Source organism: Pongo pygmaeus, chromosome 9 (assembly GCF_028885625.2).
Source record: "Pongo pygmaeus isolate AG05252 chromosome 9, NHGRI_mPonPyg2-v2.0_pri, whole genome shotgun sequence".
Taxonomy (NCBI): Eukaryota; Metazoa; Chordata; class Mammalia; order Primates; family Hominidae; genus Pongo; species Pongo pygmaeus.
The window spans coordinates 78,636,861-78,660,738 of record NC_072382.2 but is presented as its reverse complement, the minus strand read 5'-3'; the positions used below and the strand labels follow the sequence as shown (position 1 = coordinate 78,660,738).

The 23,878-nt window shown below is 37.3% G+C and overlaps 1 protein-coding gene across 3 annotated transcripts in view; it reads left to right on the top strand.

Annotated features, from left to right (window-relative positions):
• Nucleotides 1-23,878, top strand: part of RSF1 (remodeling and spacing factor 1) — a 159,100-nt gene that overhangs the window by 116,901 nt on the left and 18,321 nt on the right. For 2 of the 3 annotated variants that reach the window (XM_054437839.2, XM_054437841.2), the window contains 6 exons: nt 698-2,472; nt 4,486-4,692; nt 8,836-8,940; nt 10,976-11,055; nt 17,050-17,104; nt 18,394-18,503. In XM_054437839.2, the coding sequence (XP_054293814.1) occupies nt 698-2,472; nt 4,486-4,692; nt 8,836-8,940; nt 10,976-11,055; nt 17,050-17,104; nt 18,394-18,503 (2,332 nt within the window). The remainder of the gene's footprint in view (nt 1-697; nt 2,473-4,485; nt 4,693-8,835; nt 8,941-10,975; nt 11,056-17,049; nt 17,105-18,393; nt 18,504-23,878) is intronic. The other variant, XM_054437840.2, reaches the window with a different exon arrangement.

Genomic DNA, 23,878 nt, shown 5'->3' with positions numbered 1-23,878 from the left:
GTGGCATTTGATAAAGTAAGTTGTAATATGATCACATTGAGGAATGTTATATAATTATTAAACTCAATTTTTAGAAAATGCATCATTTTATAAAAGTATCATAAGAAAGTGCCAGTGTTTCAATGAATAAATTGTGGCAACATGATACCAACTTAGTGAAAAATATACAAGACCAGAAGGAAGTAACCTAAAATATTACTAGTGATTGCCTCTGGGTAATAGGATATGGGCTTTTTGTTTTTCTATATTTTTCATTTTCCCACTGCCGTGTTCCTGGTACCTCAGTGAAATGAAGTGCTCAGTTCTTTTAACAGTTGTCAGTTTTTAAAACAAATATGATCTTCTGGAAATGTTTTAGGTAGCATTTTCAATTTTATGTTTTTAAGCCATCTCTTGAATTTGAATAAATTATTTGAACTGCATAAATATTTGCAATCCATTCAGAACACCAAAACAAAAAGTAAAAAGCAGAAACCTAAATTTTTCTAAATGTTTTTTTAATATCTAGAAGTTGTATCTCAAAGTTTTTATAATTTTCTTCATTGTCAGATTTTATTTTTTATTGTCAAATATCCAATGACAGAGGCCACCTCTTTTAAAATAGAAACTTTAAATGGAAATATACATTATACTAAGTCTTACATTTTATAGCCTTGAAAGTTTCTATTCATGTAATTAAACTTTTTCTGATTTTTAGAGGAACAGAAAGAAAGTGAAAAGATGAAAAGTGAGGAGCAGCCTATGGATTTAGAAAACCATTCTACAGCCAATGTTCTAGAAGAGACTACTGTGAAAAAAGAAAAAGAAGATGAAAAGGAACTTGTGAAGCTGCCAGTCATAGTGAAGCTAGAAAAACCTTTGCCAGAAAATGAAGAAAAAAAGCTTATCAAAGAAGAAAGTGATTCCTTCAAGGAAAATGTCAAACCCATTAAAGTTGAGGTGAAGGAATGTAGAGCAGATCCTAAAGATACCAAAAGTAGCATGGAGAAGCCAGTGGCACAGGAGCCTGAAAGGATCGAATTTGGTGGCAATATTAAATCTTCTCACGAAATTACTGAGAAATCTACTGAAGAAACTGAGAAACTTAAAAATGACCAGCAGGCCAAGATACCACTAAAAAAACGAGAAATTAAACTGAGTGATGATTTTGACAGTCCAGTTAAGGGACCTTTGTGTAAATCAGTTACTCCAACAAAAGAGTTTTTGAAAGATGAAATAAAACAAGAAGAAGAGACTTGTAAAAGGATCTCTACAATCACCGCTTTGGGTCATGAAGGGAAACAGCTGGTAAATGGAGAAGTTAGTGATGAAAGGGTAGCTCCAAATTTTAAGACAGAACCAATAGAGACAAAGTTTTATGAGACAAAGGAAGAGAGCTATAGCCCCTCTAAGGACAGAAATATCATCATGGAGGGAAATGGAACAGAGTCCTTAAATTCTGTCATAATAAGTATGAAAACAGGTGAGCTTGAGAAAGAAACAGCCCCTTTGAGGAAAGATGCAGATTGTTCAATATCAGTCTTAGAGATCCATAGTCAAAAAGCACAACTAGAGGAACCTGGTCCTCCAGAAATGGAAACTTCTCTTGAGTCTTCTGAGATGGCAAAAGATCTCTCTTTAAAAACTACTTTATCTTCCACTGAGTCGTGTACCATGAAAGGTGAAGAGAAGTCTCCCAAAACTAAGAAGGATAAGCGCCCACCAATCCTAGAATGTCTTGAAAAGTTAGAGAAGTCCAAAAAGACTTTTCTTGATAAGGACACACAAAGATTGAGTCCAATACCAGAAGAAGTTCCAAAGAGTACTCTGGAGTCAGAAAAGCCTGGCTCTCCTGAGGCAGCTGAAACTTCTCCACCATCTAATATCATTGACCACTGTGAGAAACTAGCCTCAGAAAAAGAAGTGGTAGAATGCCAGAGTACAGGTACTGTTGGTGGTCAGTCTGTGAAAAAAGTAGACCTAGAAACCCTAAAAGAGGATTCTGAGTTCACAAAGGTAGAAATGGATAATCTGGACAATGCCCAGACCTCTGGCATAGAGGAGCCTTCTGAGACAAAGGGTTCTATGCAAAAAAGCAAATTCAAATATAAGTTGGTTCCTGAAGAAGAAACCACTGCCTCAGAAAATACAGAGATAACCTCTGAAAGGCAGAAAGAGGGCATCAAATTAACAATCAGGATATCAAGTCGGAAAAAGAAGCCCGATTCTCCCCCCAAAGTTCTAGAACCAGAAAACAAGCAAGAGAAGACAGAAAAGGAAGAGGAGAAAACAAATGTGGGTCGTACTTTAAGAAGATCTCCAAGAATATCTAGACCCACTGCAAAAGTGGCTGAGATCAGAGATCAGAAAGCTGATAAAAAAAGAGGAGAAGGAGAAGATGAGGTGGAAGAAGAGTCAACAGCTTTGCAAAAAACTGACAAAAAGGAAATTTTGAAAAAATCAGAGAAAGATACAAATTCTAAAGTAAGCAAGGTAAAACTTGTCTTAACTTTAATTAAAAATATTTGTCTCTATATATTAATAGGTTTTTTGGTTTTGTCTAAAACTTAGTCATCAAAGACAACTGAAAAAGCATCTTTCTTCCTCTGTCTGAGATACCTTTTCAGACTTTATACTCTTACTTATACTCTATACTCTTGTCATCTTTTAACTTTTTTAAGAAATTAAAAGTAGTATAGGAATATATTCTCCTTGTAAACTATTCAAATAATATGCAACCTGTAGAATTATAGAATGAGAATTCCCCATTGCCACTATTAACAGTTTGGGGATAATTGCCACTATTAACAGTTTGGGGTATAGTATCTTTGCAGTCTTTTTTTTTTTTTGTGAGACAGAGTCTTGCTCTGTCGCCAGGCTGGAGTGCAATGGCACTATCTCGGCTCACTGCAACCTCTGCCTCCCTGGTTCAAGCGATTCTCTTGCCTCAGTCTCCCAAGTAGCTGGGACTACAGGAGCGTGCCACCACACCCAGCCAATTTTTGTACTTTTAGTAGAGGTGGGTTTTCGCCATGTTGGCCAGGATGATCTCGATCTCTTGACCTGGTGATCCGTCCACCTTGGCCTCCCAAAGTGCTGGGATTACAGGTGTGAGCCACCGTGCCTGGCCCTCCAGTCCTTTTTCATGCATTTATGTGGATGTTCATAAATATTTACTTATTTAAAAAAGAAATTAGATCAAATATGTTCATTTTTCTGTGAGTTTTTCACTTAAAGTTTCTCTGAACTCTTCATGTCCGTAGATATAGTATCCCTTTTGCTTGTTAATGGCCACACAGTACTCCATAGTGTGGATATACCTCAGTTTATTTAACCACTCACTTACTGATTGACGTTTAGGTTGTTTCCAATTTTTCACTATTACAGGCAATGCTGCATTGAAGATCCTTTTGGACATGAGTGAGTATTTCTTTAGAATAGACTCCTAGAATTGGAATTGCTGGGTCAAGGGACATGTATATTTTAAGTTTTGATAGCTACTTCCCCATTGCCCTCCAAAAAGGATCCATTAATATAGCATCTTATTACCAGTGTATGACAGTGCCTATTTTCCCCATTTTACTCATTAATGTTGGTATTACTCATCATAACTATGACCCTGTTATTTTAAGCAAAATATTTTACAAGTCTTTTGCTAGTCTGTGGGAATTTATCATAATCAAAAGTGCTACTTTTCTTTTTAATGTATTTAAACGATCAGATCATTCATTGTAAGTGATCCTGTGTTCCCTGAGATACTGAATTTTTAATTTTTTTAAGTTTCCTCTTTTGTTGTTAGACTTATTCTGTTCTTTGCTGAAGACCTATAGTGTAGGAATAAACTAAAATACAAATTAAAAGAGTATAAAACTACGCAATAAAAAGCTGTTAATCACATTATAAATTTGCTCTCTGAATGTATATATTTTTACGTTTGTCAGGATTTTTATATGCAGGTCTGGCTTATTTAAAATTTAAAATTTATCTCTAATACAGGATTTTAAATCTTTACATGAAAATATGTGAGAATATAGTCATCATTCTCATAAAGTATTTAAAATGTGCATGACCTTTGACCCAGAATCCTCTTCAAGGAATTTATCCTAACCACAGAGATGTGTGTAAAAATATTTATAAAGATACAGTACATTGTTGACGAAAGTGAAAAACATGGGAAACAACTACCTAAATGTCTAGTAGAGGATTAGATAAAAACAGTTATGTAATGGCATTTATAGTAATGTTAGGAGAATGTGACTAGGATAAATATAAGACCAAATGTTCATTATAATTCGGTATTAAGAAAAAAGTAAACAAGAATGTAGAAAAAATAGTGGAAATATATACCAAAATTTAACCATAGCTATATCTGATGATGAGACTATAATAATTTTCTCCCCTTTTTTTGGTATATTGGCTGAATATTATACAATGGACATGTAATCAGGAGATTTTTAAAAGACATTCTTATATCAAATTATCCCAATTTTTTTTATTTTATACAAGGTAAAACCCAAAGGCAAAGTTCGATGGACTGGTTCTCGGACACGTGGCAGATGGAAATATTCCAGCAATGATGAAAGTGAAGGGTCTGACAGTGAAAAATCATCTGCAGCTTCAGAAGAGGAAGAAGAAAAGGAAAGTGAAGAAGCCATCCTAGCAGATGATGATGAACCGTGCAAAAAATGTGGCCTTCCAAACCATCCTGAGCTAGTATGTACCTGATGTAAATGAACAATACTCATATTACAGACATGGTGAGGTTGCCTGGAGCAGCCTAACTCTTCTGGGTTTTATCATTATTTGAATTTCTTAATGATAACTTGTATGCTACAGAGTAACCTTTATTTCTGTTTCTCATATAACCTAATCGTAGGAAGGCCAATGATCAAGATCCTACTTTCATTCTACTTGGCTTGTATATTTATATTTCCTCTACATAATAATACACCTCAATCTCTTCTCACAGACTGACGAATGTATTCAAGTCTTTTTAGTTTGTTCTTTTTAAGTTTTTCTTCTTTCCCTTTAAATTACTTAATAATGGTATTTCTGCCTGGCATGGTGGCCACATGCCAGTAGTTCCAGCTACTCAGGTGGCTGAGGTAGGATGATTTGAGCCCAGAAATTCAAATGCAGCCTGGGCAGCATAGCAAGACCCTGTCTCATGGATGGCTGGATAGATAAATAGGTAAGATAAATAGGTAACTTTATAATGATATTTTTGAAGTGCCAGCTTTAAGTAAATTAGGCCTGAAGACCTTACTGCCTTCCTGTAAAAACATGTAAGTCAAGTAATAATGTAGTAGGGCTTTAAATTTTTTTTAATAGCAAAAGAGTGGCATTGGAATGTTTCTAAAACAAAGAAATGATAAATGCTTGAGGTGATGGATACCCTAGTTACCCCATGTGATTATTACACATTAGATGCCTTTATTAAAACATCACATGTACCTTATAAATATATACACCTGCTATATACCGACTAAAATTTTTTTAACATAAAAAAAATTTTTTTAATTATAAGAGAATAAATTGTAGACCAGATATATTCCAAAAAGAATAGTACTACATTTATAGGGAGCTTTCTTCCCCAGGAAGTAAGTTCTTCAAAGGTTGCCTGAATCAGGAGAATCAATATCTAATCTATTATATGTATATTATATATATATATTATATTATATATATTTATATTATATATTATATTATATAAAATATATTTATATTATTTATATTATATAAAATATATTTATATTTATATTATATAAAATATATTTAATATAATATATAATATATTTATATTATATATATTATATATATATAATTTGCAGTTCATAAGTGAATCTGTTGAGGAAATAGCCTTGTTATACCTAATTCTATGCACCTGTGCTGTTCTTTTGAATAGATTTTACTTTAAAGGCAAACTCCAGCTATTAACTAGAAGAAAATGTAAAGAAAGATGTTTCTACCTGAGTAGAATCGTGTGGACCAGAAACATTTGAGATCCTCTAAAGTTTGGAAAATTCCTAAGAAGTGGTTCTCCAGGCTCTTTTTTCCTGCAAAGCATTATGATGTGATGGGAAAAGCATAGGGCCAGACAGCATGAATTCAGATCCTACTTATCAGGATACTACTTATCAGGAGCTATCTTCTCTGTATTTTGATTTCTTTATTGTAAGGTGGGACTCACACCACATACTTCTGAGGGGCGTTTTTAACAGCTCATGTAAATTTGCCTAGCACAGTTTCTGATCTATATTATGTGCTGGGTTAAAGTTAATTCTGGTTTACTTACTCTTTTCTTTCTTACTGTTAATATCATATCTGGAAACTAAATGTATTATCAGTGAAGTTTATCATAACCCAGTAGTTTTTAAAGGCTCAAGTAAAAGATAGAACCAGAGAATGACTTGAGCTCTGAGAAGAATAGATGTTGAAATTATGCTGAGAAGATCCCTCTAAGCATTTTATGATCATCAAGGCTATGCAAGTTAAGTCAATATTTTTATACAGATAAAGGCCAAGAGGACATTTGAGATAGTAGTCTTTTCTGCCTGCTAAATCAAGAAAAAAAAGCATCACTTGTGTTCTCTCCTTACCATTTTCTAATGTCCCTTTAAACTAAAAGAGGGCATTTTACCTAAGCCAGCAAATGCTGCTGTAATGAACTGATGTGAAGAAATGAGAAATAAAATGGGGTGAGCAGAAATTATATTGTGAATGACATTGGAAACTGAAGATCCCAAATATGGTAGATTTCTTATGCCAAGTGCTTAAGGATAATCCTCAAGTCAAAATACCAAGCAGCTATTATATGTTAAATTGTAAGAATATACTGCTGAGCTAGAAAGGCATGGTCCTTGTCTTAATTGAGCTTTAACAGCAGAAAAGCAATAAATGTATAAATGAATATAGAACTCTAAGGGATTTTCCAGATGTTTTAGTCAAAATAAATGGATTATTACCTGAGGCTTGGAAATCTTACATGGTAATATTTATTTAGTGAGACTTTGCCTTTACTGCAGAGTAGAAGCAATCTTCACTTTAGAAATAAATTCTAAAAGTTTACCTGTAATTTTGATATTTGAAATTTAGGTTACGTTTTATAGAAACTATGTGATAAATTGATTAGGTGGCCAGGTTAGTCCACATGTGCCTATGTAATCAACTGTATACCGGAAGTATAATACTAATGTAACTAAGTACATTAGTACATTCAGTGCATCTCCCCCAAGGTATTTATTGATTTATTACTATTGAGATTTTAATATATATCCACAAATTATTTGATACTCATACTTCTAGAAAACTTAATTCCCTTACCCTTGAGTGTGGGCTGCACTTATCATGAGAATAGAGTACAGAAGGTGACCTTAGAGTGGATAAAACCAACAGATATACTTTAACCAAGTGACCAAAGTTAATACCAGCAGTAGTAAGTCATTGATAACTTGTATCCCCTGATACAATGCAGTGAGCAGGGCATTTCCCCTCTGTGAGCTCTTCTCCAAAACCCAGAACCCCAGTCCAAAACCCAGAACCCCAGTCTAATCATGAGTAAACATCAAACAAATTTCAGGACAGTCTACCAAAAATATCTGACTAATATAGTACTCTTCAAACTGTCGGTCAGGGAAGACAAAGAAGGACCAAGAAACGGTTACGTACTGGGGAATACTAACGAAACAACTGAATGCAAGGGGACATGCAAGATTCAAAAGCAACAAAAGGACATCAGTGGAAAAACTTGTGAAATCTGAATAGCCTGTTGTTTAGTTTATAGTATTGATGTTACTTTCTTAGTTTTGATAAATGTACCATAGTTATATGAGGTAACGGTGTTGAAAATTGGGTGAAGGATATAAGAGAACTTTGTACCATCTTGGAACTCTTCTGTAAATCTAAAATTATTCAAAATTAAAAAGTTTTCTTTTAAATTAAACATTTTTGAGTATACTATGTTTAGTTTTAGACCTTGGTCCTCTTAAACTCAAATACCGATAAAACAACTATAAGACTAAGTGATGTTACGAACCTTTGTATTACATGATGACGGTTCTGAATGTAGTTGTATTCCTTTTCTATACCTCAGTCTCTTCCTTATTTGAATTTACATGATAAAAAGAACCATGAGTGTTTCTTACAGGTAAGTAATTGAAATGCTATTTAAAATGGAAATTTTTTGTGTTTTAAAAATTCTGTGTGGTAGGGTAGTCTTTCATACTTGAGCTTTAAAACTTTGTTATAAGGAATATGTTGTTATAGCCTTTATGACTATATACTGAATGAAAAAGAATTCTAACTCTAGGTCAAAAAGGAGTTGTTATTTTTAACTAAATTTTATAGCTTAACTTTTTTTTAGGTTTTTTAAAAAATTAGCATGGGCCGGGCGCGGGGGCTCACGCTTGTAATCCCAGCACTTTGGGAGGCCGAGGTGGGTGGGTCACAAGGTCAGGAGATCAAGACCATCCTGACCAACATGGTGAAACCCTGTCTCTACTAAAAATACAAAAATTAGCTGGGTGTGGTGGCAGGCACCTGTAGTCCCAGCTACTCAGGAGGCTGAGGCAGAAGAATGACTTGAACTCGGGAGACGGAGGTTGCAGTGAACCAAAATTGTGCCACTGCACTCCTGCCTGGGCAACAGAGCGAGACTCTGTCAAATAAATAAATAAATAAATAAATAAATAAATAAATAAATGTCAGATCCCTAATCATCAGAGCTTTTTTATTTACTAGCTTTATACAAATAAAGAATACTTTGCAGTATAGTACTCAGAGATATTGAAATGTCTTTAACCTAAGAGTCGTTGAATTTTAGTCATAGTTAGGTTGACATCAGTGTGGTTATTTCAGATTCTTCTGTGTGACTCTTGCGATAGTGGATACCATACTGCCTGCCTTCGCCCTCCTCTGATGATCATCCCAGATGGAGAATGGTTCTGCCCACCTTGCCAACATGTAAGACCCCACCCACTTGTTTTTCTAGTCTTTGAGTTTGTATTCAAATTAATAACTGTTTAATAGCTACTGAATGAATATTTTTAACCTTCATAGCAATGTGTAAATAGTATTTACCTCTGTTTAGATTTCTACCTTTTATTAATAGCTTTTAGGTTTTCCTTTTTGTTTTTTTTTTTTTTCCAAAGCAGTTATCAAAAGCCCTCTAAGTTTTGTAAGATTATGAATGATTTTTTTCTTGTATTTGTTAAAAGCACAAAAAGCACCAAGTGTAGATATGTAGAAGGAAGGATATATGTTTCTTCCTATGCATCACTTTGTTTCATCCTCTTTTTTGGTTTCTACCTACTTTGTATTTGTCAGTAGTTTTATAGATGGTGTTATCAGGGTTAGGAGAAACATAGATTCTCTTTCTCTTCTATCTTAGGCAAATTTGTTTTAGAAACTGAAGAATCCGGTTATTTCTGTGCTACTGTGTTTATTGGTTACTTTTCTCTCGCAAACCTACTTTCATTTGCCTTTAAAATGATAGATTAGGCCAGACACAGTGGCTCACACCTGTAATCCCAGCACTTTGGGAGGCCGAGGTGGGCAGATTACAAGGTCAAGAGATTGAGGGCCGAGGTGGGCAGATTACAAGGTCAAGAGATTGAGGGCCGAGGTGGGCAGATTACAAGGTCAAGAGATTGAGACCATCCTGGCCAACATGGTGAAACCCCGTCTCTACTAAAAATACAAAAATTATCTGGTCGTGGTGGCACACGCCTTTAGTCCAAGCTACTCGGGAGGCTGAGGCAGGAGAATCGCTTGAACCCGGGAGACAGAGGTTGCAGTGAGCCGAGATCATGCCATTGTACTGCAGCCTGGCAACAGAGCAAGACTCTGTCTCAAAAAAAAAAAAAAAAAAAAAACACACCGCCAGGCATGGTGGCACATAGCTATAGTCCCAGCTCCTTGGGAGGCTGAGGCAGGAGGATCACTCAAGGCCATGAGTTTGAGACCAGCCTGGGCAGCATAGCAAGACCCCATCTCTAAAAAATTTAAAAGTAGTAATAATTATTTTTTTTTAAATGATGAAAGTTTGGCCAGGCGTGGTGGCTCATGCCTATAATCCCAGCACTTTGGGAGGCCAAGGCAGGCAGATCACCTGAGGCCAGGAATTCAAGACCAGTCTGACCAACATGACGATATCCCATCTCTACTAAAAGTACAAAAATTAGACAGACGTGATGGAACACGCCTGTAATCCCTGCCACTTAGAAGACTGAGGCACCAGAATCGCTTGAACCCGGGAGACAGAGGTTGCGGTAAGCCAAGATTGTGCCACTGCACACCAGCCTGGGTGACAGAGTGAGATCTGTCTCAAAAAATAAAATAAAATGATGAGCTTTATGCATTTTTCAGTGAAATGGACTTCTGTGGCTTAGCACAGCTTTATTATCAGTTACATTTTTCAGCTCTGTTTTGACTCAGTAACTGTGTAGCATTGTTTGTATGTTTGTTTCCAGTCTCTCTCTTTTTTTTTAAAGGATAGTCAAGTGAAGCCCTGGGAGTGGAGAAAGAACAAAAAAATCTGTAACTGGTTGTGATCAATTAGTTGTAAATACCACAGCACTCACACCAGCCCAGTCTCTTTTTTTAAAAAATAGTTTTTGGCATCATTATGTTTTATCGTACATATAACCTTCTCCCTTTAAAACCTCTTGGGATCTTTTTTAAAAAGTATAATCACTGTTACATACACATGTTGAACCAAATGCTATTTTAAACATTGACTATTGCCAGTAGGATAGGCACAGAATGCGTTTCTTTTGGCAAAGCTATATGTTTCTTTAACGTGTGCTTTATTTCAAAGGTACTGTGCTCATCTTCTGTTCGAAAGATGTGTTTAATTAAACACAAGAAAAGCTTCATTGTTCACTTACTATGTGGTCCCTTACCAGCTCTCAGAGCACACTACCCATGAAGTTAACATGTATGTAATAAATGATTGCTAAAAGTTGTTTAAAATGACTCATCTATTTTGCTTCTTCAGAAACTGCTCTGTGAAAAATTAGAGGAACAGTTGCAGGATTTGGATGTTGCCTTAAAGAAGAAAGAGCGTGCCGAACGAAGGTATTTTTGTATGTGTGTTAATGTTTTGTTTGGGAATATGAGAGCAGAATTGTCTCACTGTATGGATAAATGGATCCATCTAAAACAAGGATTGGCATACTGTGGCCTGTGGGCCAAATCCAGCCTCCTTTTTGTTTTTGTACTGCCTGCTAAGAATGTTTTTTATGTTTTTAAATGATTGGGGGGAAAAACTAGAATCATATTTCATGACACATGAAAATTATATGATACTCAAATTTTATTGTCTGTGAATAAAGTTTTATTGAATGCAACCTTGCTCATTTGTTTATATATTGTCTGTGGCTACTTTTGCCCTGTGACAGCAGCATTGAGTAGTTGCAACAGAGACCTTATGACCTGCCAAGCTTGCGTGCTTATTATCTTTCCTTTTACAGGAAATGTTTGCCAACTTTCTATCTGAAGTATTTATCAGAACTAGCTGGGCATGGTGGCTCCCGCCTGTAATCCCAGCACTTTGAGAGGCCGAGGCAGGCAGATCACCTGAGGTCAGCCTGGCCAACATGGTGAAACCCTGTCCCTACTAAAAAAAATCAGCTGGGCGTGGTGGCGCACACCTGTAGTCCCCACTACTTGGAGGCTGAGGCAGGAGAATCGTTGCAGTGAGCCAAGATCACGCCACTGCATTGCAGCCTGGGCAAGAGTGAGACTCCGTCTCAAAATAAATAAGTAAAGTATTTGTCAGAACCTTCTCTGAATAAATATTGGCCCAAGTATTGTGGAGGGTATGTTCATAACTAAGTATTGTAGAGAATACAAGAAAACTATAAGAACTGGTCTATAATTTAGTTATCCCTGTCATCTCCTTGGGTGGGCAGCTAACATTGGTGAAATAAAGAGTATTAAATGCTGAATTGTGTCCTACTGACTGTAAGAGATGCCCCTCTTTTCAATATAGCATTGCAGTGGTGGTCTAAAGCAGTTGGAGAAGGCTTTTTTTTTTTTTTTTTTTTTTTGAGATGGAGTCTCGCTCTGTCACCCAGACTGGAGTGCAGTGGCACAATCTCGGCTCACGGCAAACTCCGTCTCCCGGGTTCAAGTGATTTTTTTGCCTCAGCCTCCTGAATAGCTGGGACTACAGGCGCCCGCCACCACGCCTGGCTAATTTTTGTATTTTTAGTAGAGAAGGGGTTTCACCATACTGGCCAGGCTAGTCTCAAACTGCTGACCTTGTGATTCACCCACCTCAGCCTTCCAAAGAACTGGGATTACAGGCGTGAGCCACTGTGCCCAGCCTGGAGAAGGGTTCTTAGATGAAGTTCTTAAGACTGAACTTGAGCCTAATCTTTAAAAGGGGATTCATAATCAGGACAGTAGTTCATATTTATTTATACCTTCTTTAATTAATCTATTTCTGAACATTCGTTTTCACCTACTGGGTACCAAACTGAAGAGGAAAGATCAAAAACAAAGCTCTTGTTTACATGGAACTCACCTTCTATTAGAGAATACAGACATATGAACCAATAATATAGTACAGACTTATGAACCAATGATACTATAAAATGGAAAAGTGGAGGTATATTAAAAGCAATACAGGAACATGGTGGAGGAGCATTTTAGTTCTCATAGGATTTGGGGTTCTCAAGAGAGGCCTTGTAAGATAAATTGAGGTTATACCGATGAACATATTTCAGACAAAGAGCACAAACATGAGCAAAGGCAAAGTTTAAAAGTGACAGTAGAGGAATGGTAGGAGATAGATTTATGTAACAGCTGAGTAAGGCCAAATTGCGAATAGCTTTCCAGGTTCGGGAATTTGACTTATTCTCTATAGAAAGTGGGGTGGCCATCAAAGGAGACATATGTAAGTATATGTTTATTTCAGAAAAAAATGCTCTGGTAACAGAAGAATCAATTAGAATTGGGACTGTTGGAATAGCAAACCTGAGAGTCTGTAAGGCCTGAATTAGGGCAGGCATTGTGATAATAAGGTGGAGGTGTTGGGGAGAATTTTCAGAGGATTAATCTGTGGTAGGACTTGATGCCCATTTATACACTAGTATGATTGAGGAAATCTAAGCTTTATCTCCTGATTTTACCTTCATTTGCTACTTCTTTACCTTATATCCCCTGACTCATAGTCTCCCCCTCCAAATTTAGCTTGCCTTAAGGCAATCAGCTTGTCCCATAATCCTCTCACTTTACCTTGTGCAAAGGTGAACCTTAAAAATGGATTCAGCCTCCAGAACCTAAAGGTTTTGTTTTTTTTACTACCCAGTTTGAGTACTCTGGCTCGTAATGGATGCTACTTAGTTTAAAGGCAAGTTAATCTCTCAAATTGACTAGGACATAAAAGTACTTTGAATTGAGAAATGCTAGGTTCTTTCTTTCTTTCATTTTTTTGAACACAGGGTCTCACTATGTTGCCCAGGCTGGTCTTGGAACTCCCGGGCTCAAGGGATCTTCCTGCCCCAACCTCCCAAGTAGGAGGGACTACAGGTGCCCATCACCACACCCAGCTAAACCCTGGGTTATTTCCATAAACTGCTTGTGTTTCAGATATTTGGAATATCTTCCAAGAGCATTTTAAAAAATAAAGAATGATCCTGTATGAAGTTACTAGGACTATTTTGATGTGCTATTTCTCTTGTTTTTATTTTTGACACTGCAAAAGATGTAACTAAAGGTATTTAAATTAAATCACGAATAAAAACTAGATTTTTCCTTTGCCTGCATCTTGCTCAAATCTGCTTATCCTTTTCAGAAATTAGTGGTTTTCCCATGTCCTGAAGCTGATTTGTCTCAGAAATGTAGATAGCTAATAGGCTTATCCACTAAGGAAGAGAATTTTGTTTTGTTTTGTTTTGTTTTGTTTTGTTTAGTTTTGTTTAGTTTTGTTTAGTTTTGAGTCGGAGTCTTGCTCTGTCACCCAGGCTGGAGTTCAGGTGCAGTGGTGGGGTCTCAGCTCACTGCAACCTCTGCCTCCCGGGTTCAAGCGATTCTCCTGCCTCAGCCTCTCGAGTAGCTGGGATTACAGGCACGCGCCACAATGCCCAGCTAATTTTTGTATTTTTAGTAGAGATGGCGATTTCACCATGTTGGCCAGGCTGGTCTTGAACTCCTGACCTCAAGTAATCCACCTGCCTTGGCCTACCAAAGTGCTGGGATTACAGTCATGAGCCACTACTCCCAGCCGAGAATGTATTCTTTCTAAAAGCCAAGAATGTAAACCACTAAGAATTTCTTACCTGCTTATTCTTTGAAGCCCTTTGATGCTTATACCATTTATATGTGTAAAAGCCTGGTGAAAAAATTTTGACAACAGCCTCATATACTATAGGATATGCCACTGCAATTATGAAATATTTTGATTTTTAGAAATTTGTGTTTTAAAGTATGCCACAATATTTGTTTATATTACTGTCTCCAATTTACTAGTTCCTTTACTTTCTCTCCTACTCTAGGTAATCCTCTTTATTTAAATGTCATCCTTTTTATTTTTTGGAGACAGAGTCTCGCTTTGTCACCCAGGCTAGAGTGCAGTGGCACTATCACTGCAACCTCTGCCTCCCATCTTTAAGCGATCCTCCCACCTCAGCCTCCTGAGTAGCTTGGACCACAGGCACACAACACCACACCCGGCTAATTTTTGTATTTTTTAGTACAGATGGGGTTTTGCCACGTTGGCCAGGTTGGTCTCAAACGCCTAGCCTCAAGTGATCTACCTACCTTGGCCTCCCAAAATTATGGTTTTACAGGCGTGAGCTACCACACCCGGCTTCAAATGTCATCCTTTAAGAGGACATCTGTAATTATGACTTTATATCATATAGTAAGTTCTCAGATTGTGTATAGAAAAGAGAGGAAAGTTACTGTTACAGGAAGACCAGTCTGGCACAGAGCCAGTTAACGGATTGTTGTTGGTGTTTGCTGATTCTCCCTAATAATCTGGTTAACAAAGCTTTTGTTGTATATAGTTCCTAGAATACAAGTATGTGTGTGTGTGCATGTATACACACACATATATATGAATCTTAGGAGCTCTAAACAGCAAAATATGTGTTTCTAAAATAAATATTAGCTGTAAATTCTAGCCATCGTCATTCAGTTTTTTAAAGTAAGCACTTATATTCACTTTTAAAAAAATCTGTGAAATAACCTATTTAGCTTTCATCCTAGCAGCTTAGAGGCATGCTTACTCCCTATGTCATAATACAAGAGCATTTTACTCCCTATTTACTCCCTAAGAAACCCTTGTTTATGCATTCATTCAACGTTTAAGCAACATGTATTGGGTACCTGCTTTATGCCAATGAGTGTAATCAAATGAGGAAGTATATAATGTGGTCTTTACCGTAGAGGTCTCTACAGTCTTGTGGAAAAGAAGGATGGATATACATTTCAGTGAGTATTTAGTGGCTAGCCAGCAACTATCTACAGACCTGATGGTGTGATGCTCTGTGAAATCTGATGTTTTAGAAGTCCACTGAATGATTTTTAAACATACCAGTTTTAATAGCATCACAACCTGTCTCTAAAAAGACCATGAATATTCTTGTTACCAGGGCACTAAAGGCTGCGCTCTAAAAGACCTAGCCAGCTGGATACATTAATATCCTTATATAAGGAACATTACAAGCAGCAAGAGACAGAATGGTTACTATTTCAGTTCAGTTCAATTTAACATACAGAGGCATGTCAGAGTTCAGCTGTTCTTGAATTGGATTAACTTTGAGAGAACCAGGGAAAATACCTGCTTTTTTTTTTTTTTTTTTTTTTGAGACAGGGTCTCACTCTTGATGCCCAGGCTGGAGTGCAGTGGCATGATCAAAGCTCACTGCAACCTCCAACTCCTGAGTTCAAGTAATCTTCCCATCTCAGCCTTCTGAGTAGCTGGGACAATAGGTGTGTGCCACCATACCTGGCCAATTTTTATTTTTTCAATTTTTATAGAAACAGGAGTCTCACTGTGTTGCCCAGCTGGTCTTGAATTCTTAGCGTCGGGGGACCTCCTGCTTTGAATTACAGGCGTGAGCCACCACACCCAGCCATCCTGCTGTTTTTTTAATATGTAATTTAATTAAAATCAACAAAGGTTTGTTTTTTGGAAATGAAACTATGGAGATGTCATTGGCTCAAGTCTGTATTTCCTGGCTCTAGTTATCTTCATTTGTGGCCTTCTAGAGCACAGAGCTATATGTCTGCATTGCTTTTTTTTTCTTTCAACAGCGAGGAATGAATGGTCTCAGTGTCATTCACTGGGACCTTGATAAGATTTTGTTTACATAATTTTTATAGCAATATTTATTACCATGAGATTATAATTGTTTATACATACACCCAAAATATTACTAAAAACTTTCTCCAGCATAACAAAGATCTAATTTGTCTAATCAAAGGTGGCTTTCCATCTAATCTCATCAACTTGTCACAGCATGACTCTTGATGAAGTTGCTTGTCTTATTTCAGTTATAGGTTTTATTTCACCAATGTAAGTCATTTCTGAAAGATATTGTTATCTTAACCCTAGGAAATGTTGAGCTCCCCACACATACTAATACTATATTAAAGTTTTATACTTAATAGCTAACATGGGCCAGGAGCAGTGGTCACACCTATAATCCCAGCACTTTGAGAGGCCAAGGTGGGTGGATCGCTTGAGGCCAGGAATTTGAGACCAGCCTGGCCAACATGGCAAAACCCCATCTCTACTAAAAATACAAAAATTAGCTGGTTGTGGTGGCTCTCACCTGTAATCCCAGCTACTTGCAAGGCTGAGGCAGGAGAATCACTTGAACCTGGGAAGTAGAGGTTGCAGTGAGCTAAGATTGCACCACTGCACTCCACCCTGGGCAAGAGAGTGAGACCTTGTCTATAAATAAATAAATAAATAAATAATAGCTAACATTTCTGTGACTTACCCTCTGCTGTTAACATGAAATTGTAATTTTAACATTATGTGTATTCTTGATGTTTACATAACAATTTTATTTTCAGCAAATCTCATGTATTTTGTTTGTTTTTCGCCTAAAGAAAAGAACGCTTGGTGTATGTTGGTATCAGTATTGAAAACATCATTCCTCCACAAGTAAGTTTCTGATTTGTAATGTTTTTAAATGGGAGATTGTCATAATTGCTGTAAAATTTTACCCACCTTATGTAATGTTAGTGGTTTTATTTATTTATTTATTTATTTATTTATTTATTTTGAGATGGAGTTTCGTTCTTGTCGCCCAGACTGGAGTGCAGTGGTGCAATCTCAGCTCACTGCAGTGTCTGCCTCCTGGGTTCAAGCAATTCTCCTGCCTCAGCCTCCTGAGTAGCTGGGATTACAGATGCCCGCCACCATACCGGCTAATTTTTGTGTTTTTAGTAGAGACGGGGTTTCACCATGTTGGCCAGGATGGTCTCGAACTCCTGACCTCAGGTGATCCACCTGTCTCGGTCTCCCAAAGTGCTGGGATTATAGGTGTGAGCCACGGCGCCTGGACAGTGGTTTTAAATCTATGATATGCCAGTATTAAAAATGGAAATTTAAGACCTTCAAGAAATCACCCATAATCCCTCATGATTGAAATTTTATGTATGCAGGTAACTCCAAAATGTGATATCACATCTAAACTAAACTTACAGCTTTTACCTGTGGAGTATGTTTTCTGTTTTTACCCTGAACTTTATAATGTGTTGTTAGCTTGTTTTGCATGCTGTTTACGTAAAATGACTAAAGAAGAGTTTGGGGAGATTTGATTTTTAATTTTTATTTTGGAGATTGTTGAAAGCTTCAGTTTGTATTTTTCAACACAGTTTGGGTTTTTTGAAGGATTACCTTTGTTTTGCATTTATTAGTCTAATTTATAACTAAGGTGGCTATATCATGAGTAAAAGTGCATAAAATGTGGTTTTGAAATTTACATAATTTGTAATTTTTGCAATTTGTAAAAATGTGTATAATTAATTTCATTCCGGCTTAATTAAATCACAAGCTTAAATGGCCTGTCAAGTTATTTCCTTGAGTAGCAACCCATTTCTTCTAAATCTTTCATTCATGCAGCATACCTGTTGAACATCTTCTGTTGCAAATGAAATTATTTATCAATGGAAAAACTTCATCATGACTGTTTTAAAACAAGTACTGGTTATAAACTCACAAAAGCATAATAATTTTAATACAGAAGGATTTCATCCTTTAATCACCAGCATTCTTTTTAATCTGTATACTCAGTGTTGCCATGTTTATCCACTTTTGGAGGGGATCATCTCAAACTTTTTCAAACCTTTCACATGTGCTACCTAAATGGAGATTACAAAACTGTTTATCCCAAGGAACTTTGTTCTGCATAAGGAATAACCTCAATGCTTATTATCATATTTTTTAAGGAGCCAGACTTTTCTGAAGATCAAGAAGAAAAGAAAAAAGATTCAAAAAAATCCAAAGCAAACTTGCTTGAAAGGAGGTCAACAAGAACAAGGAAATGTATAAGCTACAGGTATGAAGTGTATGGAAATGTCTACAGTGAAAGAGGATTTATTTTGCGAGTACACAGCCTGATCCAGAAGTATAGACTTTTCCTGTCATGCTGATTATTAGCAGTTGTATATATATATTTCTTGCCTTCCGTCTTTAGTCGTAGAATTTTTTTTCTTTTTTTTTTTTTTTTGAGACTGAGTCTCGCTCTTGTTGGCCAGGCTGGTCTCAAATGCCTGACCTCAGGTGATTTGCCCTCCTCAGCCTCCCAAAGTGCTGGGATTACAGCCATGAGCCACCACGCCCGGCCTAGTCATAGAATTTTAGAGCAGAGTGATCTTTTCCAAATGTAAATCTGTTCATGTCATTCTCTTTTGCTTTAACATACTTGATCAGATTTCCATAGCTCTTGGGATAAGGATTGTTTTGTTTTGTTTTTTTCCGAGGTGGAGTGTTGCTCTGTCACAGGCTAGAGTGCAGTGGCGCCATCTCGGCTCACTGCAGCCTCCACCTCTCGGGTTCAAGCGATTCTCATGCCTCAGCCTCCCAAGTAGCTGGGACTACAGGTGCCCGCCACCACGCCCAGCTAATTTTTGTATTTTTAGTAGAGACGGGGTTTCACCATGTTGGCCAGGATAGTCTCAACCTCTTGACCTGGTGATCCGCCCACTTCAGCCTTCTGAAGTGCTGGGATTACAGGCACAAGCCACCACACCCGGCCAAGCATTGATACTTTTAACAAGGCCAGTAAGGCACTGCATAGTCTCATCTCTACTTCCCTCTCCAACTCTGCCTTATCACATTCTCCCTTACACTCTCTGCATTTGCTACGTCGCCTTTTAGTCCCTTTGCACATGCTGTGTACCTGCAATTTCCTTTTCAGTTTTAGCTTGTTAACCTCCTCTAGATCAAATCTCCCCATTATATGCCTTCATAGCAACCAGTTCTTTTCCCTGAAAGCACTTATAATTGTAATGAGTGTGGTTGTGGTGATTTATTAACATTTTTCTTCATCACTAGATTATTAGCATGAAGGTAAGGACCATGTCTGTTTTACATGGACTTGTGTCCCCTATACCTAGCATAGTGCTGACAGATAGTTAATGCTCCATAAGTACTTAGTGAAAGAATCAGTAAATATTACCTGGTTTACCTTTTAACACCAAAGATACCAGAGAGATTTTTCCATGGTCACTGTTAGTAGCTATTCCTAGAAACCTTATCTTCTAAAACCCTATCTTCCAGTCTAGTGTTCTTTCCACTAAATCATGCTGTCTCATTCAAATAATAAATAAATTATATTTTAGTTATTTTAGATCATTTTTTGGCCTACAGCTTCTGAAATCTGCTGGGATAACACCAAAGCAGTTTTTTAACTTGAATAACTGGAAGAGGAAAACAGTGGATTTTATGAAACTCTTAACTTTGAACTTGCTTCTTATTTATAAACTTGCATCAGTAATCATGGAGGAATTTGCTTCTATTGTTAGTGTTAAAACTTTATAAAAATATGGTAGAATCAGTAAGGGTAAAATCCCATATATATAGGAATAGTGCCCATCCTAGTCTTTAAAAAAATACTTCAAAAAATAAGTTTTCTTCTGTATGTATGAAGTCAAAGCTGACAGATGGAAAGTGCAAATGTGAAGTCAGTTCTGCTGCAACATAACATGTATTTTTAAAAATCACCATGCTGTACAAAATTATACAGGAAAAACCATAGAGATTGTGGAAAATATGGGGTTAGAGACATACGTTAAAAACTTCATTAGCGATGCATTAAAAAAGATAGGAATTTACTAAAAATGGGAGTGCCATTTGACATATATTAAATAAGTAAGAAATACATAAATACTGCATTAACTATGGCATTTTATACTGAAAAAAGACCTGAAGCTTGTCTGTGGAAGCAGAGAATTGCAGTTTGTAAATTATGGTGTGGTGGCAGAAGGAGGTTTATCTGAAATCAGAAAAGTATAACATCAGATGCAAAAGGCTATAGTTTTATTATAACACATAGTGAAGTGATACTACTGGTAGATGTCTTAGGTATGTGTGTTTTGTAGATTCCTGTGCAACTCATTTCAGCTAGGTGCAGTTTTCTGCATTCATCTAGTGTTTCTCACAAATGAAATTGCACATAAATTGGCTGGGCATGGTGGCTTACACTTGAAATCCCAGTACTTTGGGAGACTGAAGCAGGAGGATCGTTTCAGCCCAAAAGTTCAAGAGCATCCTGGGCATCGTAGAGAGACTCTGTAAGAGAGAGGGTGGCAGGGAGGAGGGAAGGAAAGGAAAGTAAGGAAGGAGGGAAGGAAGGAAATTGCACATAAGCATGTATGAATGAAATATATATCATGTTTGAGTTGTTTTGTAATATGTCAGTCATTTTGTAACTAGGTAGAGTATAAATAAATGCATTACACAACACATTTTATATGAAAAAACATAGTTTACCCTAAATTCCTATTTTAGTCATATATGATTTTAGAGCTTAAAGGGATAATCTGTGTAATCCACCATCACAGATGAGACAACCAAGACCAAGGGAATATAGATACATGGAGTGTTGTATTCAGAAATCTTTTATCTGAAGCTCTGCATCTGGGATATAAATCAAGGCTGTTTAGTTGCATTAAAAATGACTTAGATTATCATTAAGGCAAGAGTGGGATGTTTCATTCTTTGTGAAATAGTTTCAGATGCCTGAAGTTTCTGATGGTCTTTGATTTTAGCAAACAAATTTCTCAGTAAGAAAGTAGTCACTCAAAGAAATAGGTTATTATGCCACCTTACAGCTGCACCCTGTCCTCAGAACAAATGCTGTTTTCGGTTAACTTTGCATCTGGCATCTGGCTTTATATGTATCTGCTATTCTACCCTAGTGAATGGATGTGCTGAGTTTTACTTTCTCAGAACTTAAGAAAAATCCACACTACAGCTACAAGAATGTTTCTCATAATATTGCAATTGTGAAAAATTGGAAATAAACTGTTTTAACTAAATATGATACATCTGTAAGGTGAGATACTGTGCAGCCAATAAAAATTATATTGTAAAAGAAGAGCTCTCCATCTGAAATTTGTGAGTCCTTTGAAATTATGTATTCTAACTCAGAAGGCAGGATGTTTAGTTTTTGGAGATGGGGTCTTGTTATGTTGCCTAGACTGGACTCCCAACTCCTGGGCTCAAGCCATCCTACTGCCTCAGCCTCCCAAGTAGTTGGGACTATGGGTGTATACAGCCACTTCCAGCCTCCAGCTTTCAGTCTTTTTTCTTTTTTTGAGACAGGATTTCACTCTCGCACAGGCTGGAGTGCAGTGGCATGATCACAGCTCACTGCAGCCTCGAACTCCTATGCATGAGCAGTCCTATTGCCTCAGCTTCCCAGAGTGCTAGGACTACAGGCACACATCACCACACCTGGCTAATTTTTTTAATTTTTTATTTTTGTAGATACAGGGTCTCACCATATAGCCCAGACTGGTCTCAACCTCCTGGGCTCAAGTTATACTCCTGCCTCAGCCTCCCAAGAGTGCTGAGCCACTGCACCCAGCCCCAGCTTTTAGTTTTGATGCTGTTGTTAATCCATTGTGTGCCCGTAATCCCACCCTCTTCAATATAATATACTCTGGTGATGGAAATGTTCTATTTCTTTGATGTCTGATATGGTGGCCATAGCCGTATGTGACTATTGAATACTTGAATTATGTCTAGTGAGGAACATAATTTTAAATTTTAATGAATTTAAATATAAATAGCCACACATAGCTAGTAATTACCATTTTTAGCGTAGTTTTAAACAAGTTACTTCATCCTTTTGGCTGAGCCCTGAAGTAAAAGGCATTTTATATGTGAAGAAATCTTAGGAATCCTTTAGTCTTGATCCTTTTCTTTAAGTCAAGGTAAACAGCTTCAAGAAGTACTTTTACCTAGTTCTAAAATTTTAACCATTTGTGTATGAATTTCAGTAATATAATTTTCAATAGCAGTAATAATATAGCCCTATTATTGGGACTTGTTTTCTTTTCCTTTTTTTTTTTTGTGACAGGGTCTTGCTCTGTCCCCCAGGCTGGAGTGCAATGGTGCATTCTCGGCTTACTGCATCCTCTGCCTCTTGGGCTCAAGCAGTCCTCGTCCGGCCCCCCAAGTAGCTGCAACTACAGGCACGCACCACACACCCAGCTAATTTTTTGTATTCTTTATAGAGACAGGGGTTCACCATGTTGCCCAAGCTGGTCTTCAACTCCTGGGCTCAAGTGATCTGCCTGCCTTGGCCTCCCAAAGTGCTGAGATTACAGATGTAAGCCACTGTGCCCAGACATATTATTAGGACTTAATAGTATTTATGGAACTGTAATTTTGTTTTACTTACTTTGCCATGTGATTTGTATAATTAGGAGTTGGCAAATTATGGCCTGTGGGCCAAATTCAGCTCACTTCTAGTTTTTGTACAATGTGACCTCAAAGTGGTTTTTATAAATGCTTGAAGAAAAGGATCAAAAGAAAAATGATATCCTGTGAAAATTATATGGAAATTACCTATAATTCAAATTTTAATGCTCATAAAGTTTTATTGAAACACATCTGTATCATTTACTTACATGTTGTCCATAGCTGCTTTGCACTACAATAGCAGAGTTGAGTAGTTGCAACAGAGACTGCATTGTCTGAAAAGCCTAAAATATTTACCATCTGGCCCTTGATAAAAATTTTTGCTGACATTGCCTGAGTCCAATTTGGCTGCTATCACAAAGTAACCATAAACTGGATAGCCTATAATCAACAGAAATTCCCACGATTCTAGAAACTAGGAAGTCCAAGGTCAAGGTACTGGCAAGTATGGTGTCTGGTGAGGGCCTGCTTTCTGGTTCATAGATGGCGCCTTCTAGGGTGTTCTTAATCACAGAAGGGATGAGGGGACTTTTTCAGGGTAGACCCAATGCCTAGTGAAGGCCTGCTCCTTCATAGATGGTCATCTTCTCACTGTAACCCCATATGGTGGAAGAAACAAAGGGTCTCTCTCTGGCTTCTTTTATATGGGCACTAATCTTATACATGAGGGCTCTGCCAAAGACCCCACCTCTTAATACCATCACCTCGAGATTTAATATTTCAACATGGGGATTTTGAGGGGACATAAACAATCAGACAGTAACAGACATCTGCTAAAGGTAATCTTTAAAAATAAAAGGCCCGCTGGGTGCGGTGGCTCACACCTGTAATCCCAGCACTTTGGGAGACTGAGGCGGGCAGATCCCGAGGTCAAGAGATCGAGACCATTCTGGCCAACATGGTGAAACCCCGTCTCTACTAAAAGTACAAAAATTAGCTGGGTTTGGTGGTGCGCGTCTGTAGTCCCAGCTACTCGGGAGGCTGAGGCTGAAGAATCCCTTG